Source organism: Salmo salar, chromosome 23, assembly GCF_965601325.2.
Source record: "Salmo salar chromosome 23, fSalSal1, whole genome shotgun sequence".
NCBI classification, from domain to species: domain Eukaryota; kingdom Metazoa; phylum Chordata; class Actinopteri; order Salmoniformes; family Salmonidae; genus Salmo; species Salmo salar.
Window position 1 is genome coordinate 7,124,419 of NC_138313.1, and position 12,452 is coordinate 7,136,870.

The 12,452-nt window shown below is 42.6% G+C and overlaps 1 protein-coding gene across 2 annotated transcripts; it reads left to right on the forward strand.

The window, feature by feature from the left end:
* The first annotated feature begins 1,287 nt into the window (after positions 1-1,287).
* On the forward strand, positions 1,288-10,946 carry LOC106584008 (paired mesoderm homeobox protein 1). 2 transcript variants are annotated; one of them, XM_014168744.3, is made up of 5 exons: positions 1,288-2,348; positions 5,774-5,949; positions 7,253-7,434; positions 9,522-9,583; positions 9,866-10,946. In XM_014168744.3, exons 1-5 carry the CDS (start codon positions 2,102-2,104, stop codon positions 9,919-9,921), a joined length of 723 nt encoding a protein of 240 aa, XP_014024219.1. In that variant the 5' UTR covers positions 1,288-2,101; the 3' UTR covers positions 9,922-10,946. The 2 variants fall into 2 exon arrangements, with proteins under 2 accessions (XP_014024219.1, XP_014024218.1); XM_014168743.3 differs by lacking the exon at positions 9,522-9,583 and having other exon boundaries at positions 1,293-2,348.
* The last annotated feature ends 1,506 nt before the right edge of the window (positions 10,947-12,452 follow it).

The window sequence follows — 12,452 nt, forward strand, 5'->3', positions numbered from 1 at the left end:
ACGTAAATGCAACGTGAAATTCAACAAAACATTTCAACAAGCCATTGGACTTAGATTAAAATTTGAGTGAAAAAATACGAAATGCCCTTACTTTGATGACTTTTTGCCAATCCAATCAGTTTTCCACTGATTCAACGCCATCACATTGATTTTGGGGTTGAAATGACGTGGAAACAATGTTGATTCAAAGGTCAGGTCACTCCTATAGGATGGCACATTTCATGGAGTTACATTGACTTTTTGGTCAGACCAACACGAATGATAGGCTTCTAGCTTTCTCGTATAATATTTTTTAAAGCTGGAGTGAAAATAGTGTATGGAACTTTAAGAAGAAAATAGGTTTAGGCCGAGACTTTTAGGGAGGCTTTTTACGCTGGCACCAGCATGGACGTGTAGCCAGGAAAAGAGAATCTGGAGGGGAAACTAATGATGAAAAGTCTACTTTATCCTCGCGCCTTCATTAAATTAAATACATGGAAAGAACTAAAGCAGCACATCTGGATTCAATTGCATGTCTTTGATGGCATCAAGTGTTCTTTTCCCAGATCAGGGGATGGAAGCTGGGATGTCTATAGCAACTTGGAGCCTATATAGTCTACTCCTAGCTCCCATCCAAACACATGGACACCCCTTCCACCCCCCCCCCCCCACTCCCCATTCCTCCTTCATTCCTACATCCCACCCCTAGCCCCCCTGTCAAGACCCCCACTCAGAGCGTGCACAAAATGAAACCCCAATTCTAAACCCAAAGTCTAACAAATATATGTTTGTCAGACAACGGCCTGTGTAGCCTAATAGAAGGGGGGGGGGGGGGGGGGGGGGGCACTTAGCTGCTAAGCTATGACAATAATGGCATCATCACAGTTGATTAATAATAATATATTTGTTGACATTGTTTTATGTTGAACTTTACCTATTGTAGCCATCCATGTAATAGCTGCAACGGGCAGACGAATGTCTTGTCAATGTCTCTTCTTGAAGCTTTTATCAAACATAGCATTTACAGTATGACCTATGCTTCAATGTCCACATATCTGAGGAAAATGGAGGCATGGGCCACGGCTGAATCCCGTGCAGTAATAGTGATTTGGTCTGGGGCCGAGTACCCCGACAGTTAATATCTCTTTACTGGCTCTATCATCGCACTGTGGGATAATTACGCCTCCCCTACAGAGCTCGCGGGGCTCTTCGCGCCGCTGGTTCCAATTAAGGGTTTGGTTAAGGTTGCCAAAGGTTCGTTAAAAGCCTTAATCAGTGGGTTCTGGGTGGTGGATATGTTGTTGGTGTGGTGTGTGCTGCTGAAGTGGAGGGCAGCGCTTTAGGAGGACGGGAGAATAGAGAGGGGGTCTGTGAAACGTCAGAAACAGCACAAAGGCATCGCCACGTAATTACGGGTTCCTATTAGGGTCCATATACCCTCCCAGGGGTCTCAGCGTTTCATTTACTCCCCGGATGGTACAGGCAGCATCCGCAGCGTGCCAGCGTGAGGCTCGTTTGAAGTTGCAGGGCGAGAGAGAAGCAGCGAGAACGAGAGAGAGGGAAAGAGAGAGAGGGGGGGAGCAAGAGAGAGAGAGAGAGAATGTCGACTGATTCTCACTGAGAAAAAGCAATAGCTCCAAGAAAGGCGGCGGCGTCCAGCCTCTCAGTGCCATAGCTGAGCTGAGCCAGCTTTACGCACACACGAGCGCATCTGTTCACCATCAGCACTTTCTACTAAACTCAGTCAGTTGCGACCGTGAGTCAACAGGAGTGGGAAGTGGGACAGGACTTTTTAAGAGTACTTCTTGAAAACCCAGCTGCAGGATGCTGTGCTTTTATATGGTGACCTATATTTGTTGTTTATGTATGGATGGGCCAGATGCGTAGAGATTTGTGATCCCGGGAAACAAACGAGGAGAAAAGCTTTTCTCCTCTGTCTGTAGAAGTTTGGTTTACCACTACTGTTCCGCCTGGATGTGAGCCGCAACTTTGCTTTGCTTGGAAAACGTAGGTTTCTCTGTTGGTTTGCAGGCGCTGTTCCTGTTCGTGAGTTCTGGGATCAATTTGGCTCGCTTATTATTATTGCTCAGTTTTTTTTCTTCTACTGCATCCTATTTGCGTCATGACTTCTAGCTATGCACATGGAATGGACAGGCAAGCAACGATATCAAATCGTTTGGAGAGTTCGATTACATCCAATCTGGAAAACCTTCAAGCCAAAAAGAACTTCTCCGTGAGCCACCTGTTGGACCTGGAGGAGGCCGGAGAAAGGGTTGGGACCCAGGCGGACGAGAGTGTCGGTGAGGCGGGGAGGAATATGCTGGAGTCCCCTGGGCTGACCAGTGGAAGCGACACCACTCAGCAGGAGAGTAAGTGCAAAGTGCACTCCAAGTGCAGCCTATACACTCGGGACTGAGGTTGTCATCAACACCTTAACGCAGAAATAGATTTTCTAGGCTACATTAGCAAATGCAGGCTACACTCTTGAAAAAAAGGTTCCAAAAGGGATCTTAGGCTGTTCCCATAGGAGAACCCTTTTCAGTTCCAGGTAGAACCCTTTTTGGTTCCAGGTAGAACTGTTTAGGTTCCATGCAGAACCCTCTGGGGAAAGGGTCCTACATGAATCCCAATAGGGTTCTTCCTGGAACCAAAAGGGTTCTACCTGTAACCAAAAATGGTTCTTCAAAAGCTTATCCTATGGGGATAACCGAAGACTCATTTTCTGCTCTAGATAGCACCTTTTTTCTAAGAGTGTAGGTCTATATAGTGTATATAAACCCATTTTGAGAGGGGTTTAATTCGCAAAATAATCCGCATTGTTTGATGGTTGAACCCATTTTGGTGTGCGCCATCTGTAATTTAAGTGGGACTCTTTGGAGCCACGAATTGTATGACCATCACATAGACTACTGGAAGCTACTTTAATTTATTTTCATTTAGTCTTGTCCAGGCTTGTCCAGCCTACCGCGCGCATGGAAGCAATCCTTCGTGACTCGTGCTAATATATCATTTCTGACGGCTACACTAAAAATGGCCATTCATTTACCATTGACACTTTGATGTCAACGAAGTATGGCAATGTTGGTGGATATGGTCAGTAAAATAAGTCAAGCTTTACAATAATAAATCAAACCACTACTATTGAGCCGTTCACAACTGCCTAGATTACTTAAAATGGTTTGTCAATGACTCTTTTAAAAGGGCGATTGATGAGACTGAAGTAAACTTGAATACACCCCAGTAAAAGCAAAATAGCACAGTGGTGCTTTCCCACTCAGTCATGCCGTTGAGAGAGTAAATAAACCAGTCAGGTCCCGGGTGATACGCCCTCATATCCAGAGACATTTGGAGAGGTTGACAGAAACGTTAGGGTTTAATGACTGTTATTGTTATTATATGGGTAAATCAGACCTCGAGGAGAGGTGTGTGAGAAACATGGGTAAGGGAAGGCGCTAGGTGATGTCGTTCATTCAAAGCTATTTCGCTTGTCAAACAACTTCAGAATATTTACACCTAATCATTTTGTCATAATTATCTGATCTGTCTGCTAGACATGGCTCTGACAATTACGGGATCGATTAACAAAACCTCATTTGATCTGCTTGTCAAGAATAAATATGTTCCATAATTAATCACGTTGTATGTTTGTGTAATGTTTGGAATTCTTAAACACATTCATCTAAAACAAACAATACCCGTGTTGTGATATTAGGAGGTGCACGTAGCTTGGATAATTACGATCAAGCAAAGCCAATAAATATATCATTGTAGTGAATTCTCTCACTTTGAAAATATTTTACCAGCATTTTCACACGAGCTTTAACCGATTCCCAAAACGAATTTTGCATGGGGTCACCTCGCAGTAGGCTCGAGACTATTATAATTTGGTTTAGGCTTAATAAATCCACATGATTTATAACCATCCGCTTTAATGCAATGGTTGTCACTCCATTTACCACCTAAAAGCTTTGTTGGAAGTGTGCTAGGTCAGCCTCCAGTGAAGTATCTCACATTTTTTTAGTAAGAAAACAATAACTGCACTTTTGGCCGAATGTGTTCAGATGATTATGTCTTAAGCCTTCCCATAATAAAAACATGTTTTAAATTAATTCCTGTACCAGGGACAAACATTTTTTCCAAGTGCAGAATTAGCAGTGATTTTCATTTAGGCCTAATGTTTTAAGTTAATTTCGAAATGACACATTAGCCTTTTTGGCAACGAAAAAAAGACACAAAATTGTATCCAAAAACAAATATGATTATAATATTATGGCAGATGTTGTGTTGTGAAAATATTGTATATTACATTTTTCCGCCCATTACAATAGTATACGTATCATTCTTATTAATTACACAATAATAACACAACTAGCATGTAAGTCCTGTAATGTGGTCTGCTGCGATCCCCTTTTGACTTGGCAGTTTTTCTTCTTTCATTATTAGTGTACAACGAAATACCAAATTTACATGAGTGCATTGCAACTTTACCACATTCAAAATATGGTTACAGATTAATAATATCCTATGGTTAAGACACGCGAATTAGCACTGGAATTGTGTTCTCAATGTGGATGGACAGTGCGCAATCTGTTTTTGTATTATCAGTCTGTCCGTTTATATTCTTAATATTTGTATATTCCTGATATTAAACATATGTATATGTATATAAAATGTGGAAATGGATAAGATACGGATTGAATCTTTTATTTTAGGACTGCGCTATGGGCTAGCATGCATTCTTGTTATGCACATCAAAACCGAACTTTAGATGAGATAATGTGATTGGTAAAATAGTCCAAACTATACTCTATTCTGTTTCACACAATGGGCATACACAATGCATGTGTAAAAGTGCAAATGTGTGTGCGTTGTTGCTTTGCAACAAAATGATTATTGCTATGAGATTAGGCCTTCAATGATACACTAGGGCGGCTGTTCCGTGCATTCAGAAAAGGCTTAAATAATGGCACATTCACCATGCTCTTCCTCTACAATGGATGGGCAAAAATCACCTCCATGTATTGTGGGGACAGTACATTTTTGTCCTTCGGTATGAAATTGCAACTATCCTGCAAAAGGGATGTGTGGGCTTACTTTTTATTAACACATGACTGTAGCAACAGTAGAAATGTCTGTAATGCCTAACACAATAAGATCATAGAAGAAGTCGGATCATACATCCTCTGAGAAGAGAAGTAAAGCAGATATAGTTTCTGATTTACAAGAAAGGCCTTTTCTCTCCTTCTCTCATTACACTATATGATGACAACAAACTGAGCATGTCGCCACAAGAGTTGTAGAAAACAGCACACAGTGGACACACTTGATGGCAATATGGTGATCTTGACAAGAAATGTGTTTATGTGTACTGTAAGCCTGTGTGTACCTGTATTGCGTATATTATACACAGTGTATCTCTATCCTAGTAGAGTTAGACTTAGAGACATTTATTAAAGTGTCCCTCAACAATGACGCAATCATTTACAATACAAAGTACAGAACAAAACACACATTGTGGACCTCTCAAATAGAGTTTTGACACACTAAAAACAATCATAGTCTAAACATGGTAGTGTGCTTGTCTATGGGAACATGTATGTGTATAAATTCAATAATCAAATTTGGGGTAAAAAAATACATATTCGGAGCAGGCAGCAAACAGTGAGCGGACATTTACTTTCGTCTCTATAGTTAGATTATAGTTAATCCCGTGCCAGTGCAAAGGCGGATGTCTACAGTTCTTCTCTTATTTCCTGCATCTGACAATGTTGTTGTTGTTGTTGTTGTGTTGTAGATGAGCAGCTGAATGCGGAGGAGAAGAAAAAGAGGAAACAGAGAAGGAACAGAACTACATTCAACAGCAGCCAGTTGCAGGCTCTGGAGAGGGTGTTTGAGAGGACACACTACCCTGATGCCTTCGTCAGAGAGGACCTGGCACGCAGGGTCAACCTCACAGAGGCACGGGTGCAGGTAGGACGATAGTAAGCGATTTTGTATGCGCGCATGCATTTTTTGTACGGGTGGACCCATCGGGGATGGAACCCACAGCTTTGGTGTTGCAAGTACCATGCTCTACCAACTGAGCCACAGAGGACCCCCCCCCCCCCCCCCCCCAGTAGCCAACACTGTAATCCTAACAGCGCCAGGATGACTGTGGGTCCTTATGTTATCTCATCATAAGAAAGACTCCTCAGCATAATCCTAATAGGTGATCCCCAGTCACGTAGACTCTCATTATGGAAACTAATAGGACCAATAGGACCTTGTAGGCTATTTATGTAAATTGCACCAGATAATGTGCAATATCTATACATTCTTCAATCGTCTCGGGTAGATCTTGATGGTACAGTTGTGTATGTGTGTGTTTGTGTGTGTGTGTGTGTGTGTGTGTGTGTGTGTGTGTGTGTGTGTGTGTGTGTGTGTGTGTGTGGTGTGTGTGTGTGTGTGTGTGTGTGAGAGAGAGAGAGAATGAGAGAGAGCAAACACATCTGCGATTAATGCGTACCAGAGTGAGATGCAGAAATCCTTTGATAAAAGAGACTTTGGGCTCATTCCTGAAGTAGTGCGTAAGTGGACACTGTGCCTCCAAGAGCCTCAGCGCTCCCAAAGCGTTAAATAATGGATTTGATTTCAGAGTGTGGAACACCATTATTAGTAATCCCAGTCAGGCCCTTGATCTACTAATAAAGGAGACGTGTGTGTGTGTGTGTGTGTGTGTGTGTGTGTGTGTGTGTGTGTGTGTGTGTGTGTGTGTGTGTGTGTGTGTGTGTGGTGTGTTTGCGCGCGGGCGTGAAGAACAAAACGTGTGAGTGTGTGTGGTCGAGTATCACAGGCTCGAAGCACTGTGAGGAAGTTTGGTTGTTGAAGGGACAGTGTTTGGTCATCACGCTGAGTGATACGGCTATGTTATGTTACAGTATCTACAGATATGAACAAAGGTTTGAAGAATTGCCCGTTCAAACATGCATGTAAACCTATTTTACACATTGTAAAAATGTAAAACATGGATGACATGGAGAAGTAGTTAATATCATGACATTTAGGAGCTAGATAATGATATAAGTTCTAAAATACTGTATAAAGATATGAGTGATAATTTACATAGATGTATATTGTAAAGGATTTATAAAAGGTATTCAAATATGTTTATTTACTGTAATTTATACGTATATAATTATTGTCATTATCAATTGGACTGCTTTCATTCGAGGGTCCAGTGTATGTTAATTCCTTGAATGAGAATGTTCTCTCACATTCTGCTGTTTTTCTCCAGGTGTGGTTTCAGAATAGAAGGGCAAAGTTCCGTCGGAATGAGCGCGCCATGTTGGCCAGCAAGAACGCCTCGCTCCTCAAGTCCTACTCCGGGGACGTCACGGCCGTAGAGCAGCCCATCGTACCCCGCCCTGCCCCCCGCCCAAATGATTACCTGTCTTGGGGTAGTGCCTCTCCTTACAGGTAGACCCTCTTGCCCCTGTCCTGACTCCCCTGCGTCCTCAGGCTCCCTCTCTCACTCTACCCACCCATTCCTCTAGCAATAATCACATCTAACCTTACCACCCCTTCCTAAACACCACCCTAACCTCCAACCCCAAACCCTCCATAACACCCCACCATCCATAACCTCCAACCCTCTTTCCCCTCACTAACACCCCACCACCCCTAACCTCCAGCCCCATCTCCCTTCCATAATACCCCACTGCTGTCTGTTGTTGTTTCATTTCCTCCCTTTACATCTCACCTCCTCCTCCACCTCCTCATCTCACCTGTACATACTCCTCATATTTACGCTAACCCCTATAGATCCCTCTTTTGGTCCGCTTGCCACCTGGATCCAAGGAAACTGTCACTGTATTCAACCTTGGCTTCGATAAACAATAGTCAGGTTTAGTTTATAGTGTGTTTAGTTTTGGGACTTTGTGCTATAAGTAATGTTAGAAAAGCATGGTCTTGTTTATCAAAGCTTCAGTGATAAAATTCAGTCAGACCCCCCCTCTCTTTATCTCTCTCTCTTTCCTCTCTCTCTCTCTCTCTCTCTCTCTCTCTCCCCTCTCCTCACTCTCTCATTTTATTTTCTCCAGTTCTACACTCTCTCCAAGGACTTTCCATATACACTACCGTTCAAAAGTTCGGGGTCACTTAAAAATGTCCTTGTTTTTTAAGGAAAAGCACATTTTTTGTCCATTAAAATAACATGAAATTGATCAGAAATACAGTGTAGACATTGTTAATGTTGTAAATTAGTATTGTAGAGTTCCTCTGTCCAGTGTCTGTGTTCTTTTGCCAATCTTAATCTTTTCTTTTTATTGGCTAGTCTGAGATATGGCTTTTTCTTTGCAACTCTGCCTAGAAGGCCAGCATCATGGAGTCACCTCTTCACTGTTGACGTTGAGACTGGTGTTTTGCGGGTACTATTTAATGAAGCTGCCAGTTGAGGACTTGTGAGGCGTCTGTTTCTCAAACTAGACACTCTAATGTACTTGTCCTCTTGCTCAGTTGTGCACCGGGGCCCTCCCACTCCTCTTTCTATTCTGGTTAGAGCCAGTTTGTGCTGTTCTGTGAAGGGAGTAGTACACAGCGTTGTACGAGATCTTCAGTTTCTTGGCAATTTCTCGCATTGAATAGCCTTCATTTCTCAGAACAAGAATAGACTGACGAGTTTCAGGAGAAAGTCCTTTGTTTCTGGCCATTTTGAGCCTGTAATCGAACCCACAAATGCTGATGTTCCAGATACTTAGCTAGTCTAAAGAAGGCCAGTTTTATTGCTTCTTTAATCAGAACAACAGTTTTCAGCTATGCTAAAATAATTGCAAAAGGGTTTTCAAATGATCAATTAGCCTTTTAAAATGATAAACATGGATTAGCTAACACAACGAAAATGCTTTTCTTTAAAAATAACAAGGACATTTTTAAGTGACCCCAAACTTTTGAATGATAGTGTACTTTAATGATACCCTGTCCATGGCAGTTGCAGTCGGAGACCTATATTTCCAAACCATTATGCATGAATGTTTTGTATAATCTATGGCGACATTGCACAATATAGATCTAGTCTTATTCCTAGATCTATAGAGTATCTGTAAAAAGGTCAGTCTCTCTCTCTTTCTTTTTCTTCCTTCTCTCAATTCTTCTTAACAGAAGGGATGGGGCGAGATCCAATGACCCTCATGAGGAGGTGATAATCTGAAAACAAACTGTATTAAATCCACTGTTGACCCTTGCAACCTTCTCTGCAATACAAAACCAAATAATGAACATTAGAGCAACAGCAGGCTCCACTGGGCAGGATTTTTTGTGACTCTGGTTACATTGGTTGTGATTTACAGTAATCCCCCCTTATGAAACTCAGTATAAAAGGTTTGACCCGGTTGCTACAGCCAAAAGCTCCATTCTCCAATTGGACCTCAGTGGGGAACACTTTTCTGGCCTGGCTGTATGCACTAGTGGATAGTCACATGACCAGAAGTAATACCAGTGAATAATATCACACTAATGTGGTCGTGCTAACACATACATTTAAACACCATTTATATATTCTTATTAAGCTGGTACCCAATGCCGGAGGGAGGGCCAATGCGAGTACCACAGAAAATGCTGCCCTCAGAAAGCAAGTACTCTTTCACTTTACTACATGTGGTTCCTTTCTTTTTTTAGTTTTTGGCTTGTAGTCTTGATATTTTTAAAAACATTGCCATCATTAAAAACACTACCAAAATCTTGACTTTCACAGCCATGAACAATTAAACACATTTAATGTTTTTCCTCATTATGAGTTTTGTGATGTTAATATCATTGCTATTCTAGTTGAACTCATACTGCTATGTTGGCTCGATCGCCGCTGGTTACAGTTCTATCTGACCTTTTCCCTCTGTTCCATTCTCTCCTCCAGTACCATGGCAACCTACCCCCCCACATGTTCCAACCCCAATACATCCCAGGGAATGAACATGGCTAACAGCATCGCCAACCTGCGGCTCAAAGCCAAGGAGTACAGCTTGAACCAGGTGCCCACGGTTAACTGAGGAGAGAGGGGGGAGAGAGTGCTTCACGGTGGGGCTGGGGGCAGGAGCAGGGACTCTCTCTCTCACGTCTGTCCCACACAGAAAGACAGTCAGACCCCAGCCTGGCCCCCACAGGGATGATCAAGATCTGACCACCCTCCATGGAATTTTAGCTTGAAGTCTCCTCTCGCTCCAGAGCTTCGTCGCTATAGTGATGGACGTGCTTCCTATACTGTCCTCATACCTGAAGCATCAGATGAGAAAGCAAGTGACGCGGGGGAAATCTGAGAGGCTGTTTCTGTGAGCTGCCTCTCTCCTGTCCTGAGCATCGCTGAAATGTCACTGTCTGTACCTTCCAATGACACCAAAGACATCGAGACTGAGACTGGACGCTTTAGTAGTTTTTATTATTTCTTTCAATTTGGTGTTGACTGAATGAAAGGCTAATTTCCAAAGATATCAATGGAGAGGTGTTCTCTCAGACCCTGACAAAATAAATCTGATTGTCAGACTGTCAGTGTCTGTCTATAGTTTGACTCACGTTCAAGACCACAGTGCCTTGCTGGGGGTGAGGAGGAGACACCAGTATGGGCTGCTTTTCAAATGGAATGTCTTTTTATAATAGAGCTGATCAATAGGATTATAACACCAGAATGGGATGAGCAACGTTTTGATCAACAACAACAAACAACAACAAGGACTTATCCCTGCAAATTGGGAGGTCGCAAACATTTATACATTTAAAGAATTTTAGTTTTCACATACTGTATCTTTCTATTTTATGCCACTGACAAGCAAACTTTTTTTTCCCGACGCATTTTGATTCATGTAATGGTACACTATACCGGAAAGGCTAATGTAACCTATTTCTGAATCCAAGACTGTAGTTTCTCTTAATCTTGGTATGATATCCTTTATTTGTAACAGATAATCATATATATGAATAAAATACATTTCAAGCAAAGTAAAGCCACTGTGTCAGACTCACAGGGTTGAAAACTATTTGAGAGTTGCACTATCCATCCGTGATAACCACATGAGATATAAAGTATTTAAATGGATATAAAGATGTGCTCGCTTTTAGAATAATTTAACATTGTATAATGTTATTTTCAGAATGCATTGTTTTTTGAGCTATTGAGGGAACAAAGTGAATCGTATCAACTTTTTACTATGGTTAGCTTTATCTTTCTATGACTCAAGAGAGGACTTATCCAAAGAGGACTTATCCAAAGAGGACTTATCCATAGAGAACCTTCATACTTTAAAATAACCGTAACAGCAAGTCTAATTTCCATTTGACCACTGCAACAGAGACCATTTCGAACATTGGCTTTGTTTAAAAAATATATATAAGAAATAGTACCTTTGAAGTAGTGGCTGTTTGGAGAGGAAATGGGTTTTTGGAAGTTGTGCAAGTCCTCTTAAAAGTGTTTTATAACCTGGAGACAGACTTCTGCTTCAGAATAATTGTACTCTCCAAACCTCAAGCTGTTCCCGATGTGCTGATTACTACAAACTGAAATATTCCATCTTTAAAAAGCGGATATTTATGAGGAGGGAAATCCTCTCTCTAATACTGGGTGCCCAGTGGCCTCGTTGTGCTCAGCGGCTGTCACCGAGAGGTGTTTCTACTCACTAGCCCTTCATTACCTGTTGTAAACTGCTGATGTTTGACATCTCAGCAGTTCGGTCCAAGCCTTTTTACACCTTGTCCTTACTACACCTTGGTGTGTATGAGAAAGTTATTATTTTCAGGCAGTGTTCGGGTTTGCTTTTGGCTGTATTGGTTGTTGACTGCATTATCCACTTTGGAGGTTTTCTGTATGGTAGTCTATATGGGATAGTACTAGGTGTCGGGTGCGTGGCCGTGGCATGTCCGTACAGCAGAGTGGCGCCCTGGCTCACCTTTCACGGCCAGGCCAGGCTGACCTGAAGTGATTCCAGATGTTCAGCCCCCTCTAACCCCCGTCCCCTGTACCCCTCCTCGCCTCTCGTCCTCCGCACCCCTCGCCCCAGGCCCTGGCCACTCCATCAGGCCTGACAGCGTCCCCTCGGATGGGCGTCTCTCTCTACACCCGCGCAGATAACATACAAGCAGCTGCCCCCTCCTCCCTCCTCCACTCCCCCCTTAGCTCCACATCTGGAGCCCATTACAGAGGAGACAGTCAGTGAGAGGGGGGAGAGACAGTCTGTGTATGTGTGTTTGTGTGTGTGTGTGTGTGTGTGTGTGTGTGTGTGTGTGTGTGTGTGTGTGTGTGTGTGTGTGTGTGTGTGTGTGTGTGTGTGTGTGTGTGTGTGTGTGTGTGTGTGTGAGAGTGTGTGTGTGTGAGAGAGAGAGAGAGAGAGAGAAAGAGGGAGAGAGAGAGAGCTAGAGGGAGTAAGAGAGAGGTGGTGTAGCATCAACTTCGACCTCCATACATTACTCTATATCTGCTCTTCTTCACTTTCTATCTCTTATTATTTATCACTCTC

What these genes read in the sequence shown, in the direction of transcription:
- LOC106584008 (XM_014168743.3), top strand. Translation starts at nt 2,102, where the DNA reads ATGACTTCTAGCTATGCACATGGAATGGACAGGCAAGCAACGATATCA. An exon ending in TCACAGAGGCACGGGTGCAG is followed by an intron (nt 5,950 to 7,252) that starts GTAGGACGATAG and finishes GTTTTTCTCCAG; the next exon opens with GTGTGGTTTCAGAATAGAAG. An exon ending in GGTAGTGCCTCTCCTTACAG is followed by an intron (nt 7,435 to 9,865) that starts GTAGACCCTCTT and finishes TCTCTCCTCCAG; the next exon opens with TACCATGGCAACCTACCCCC.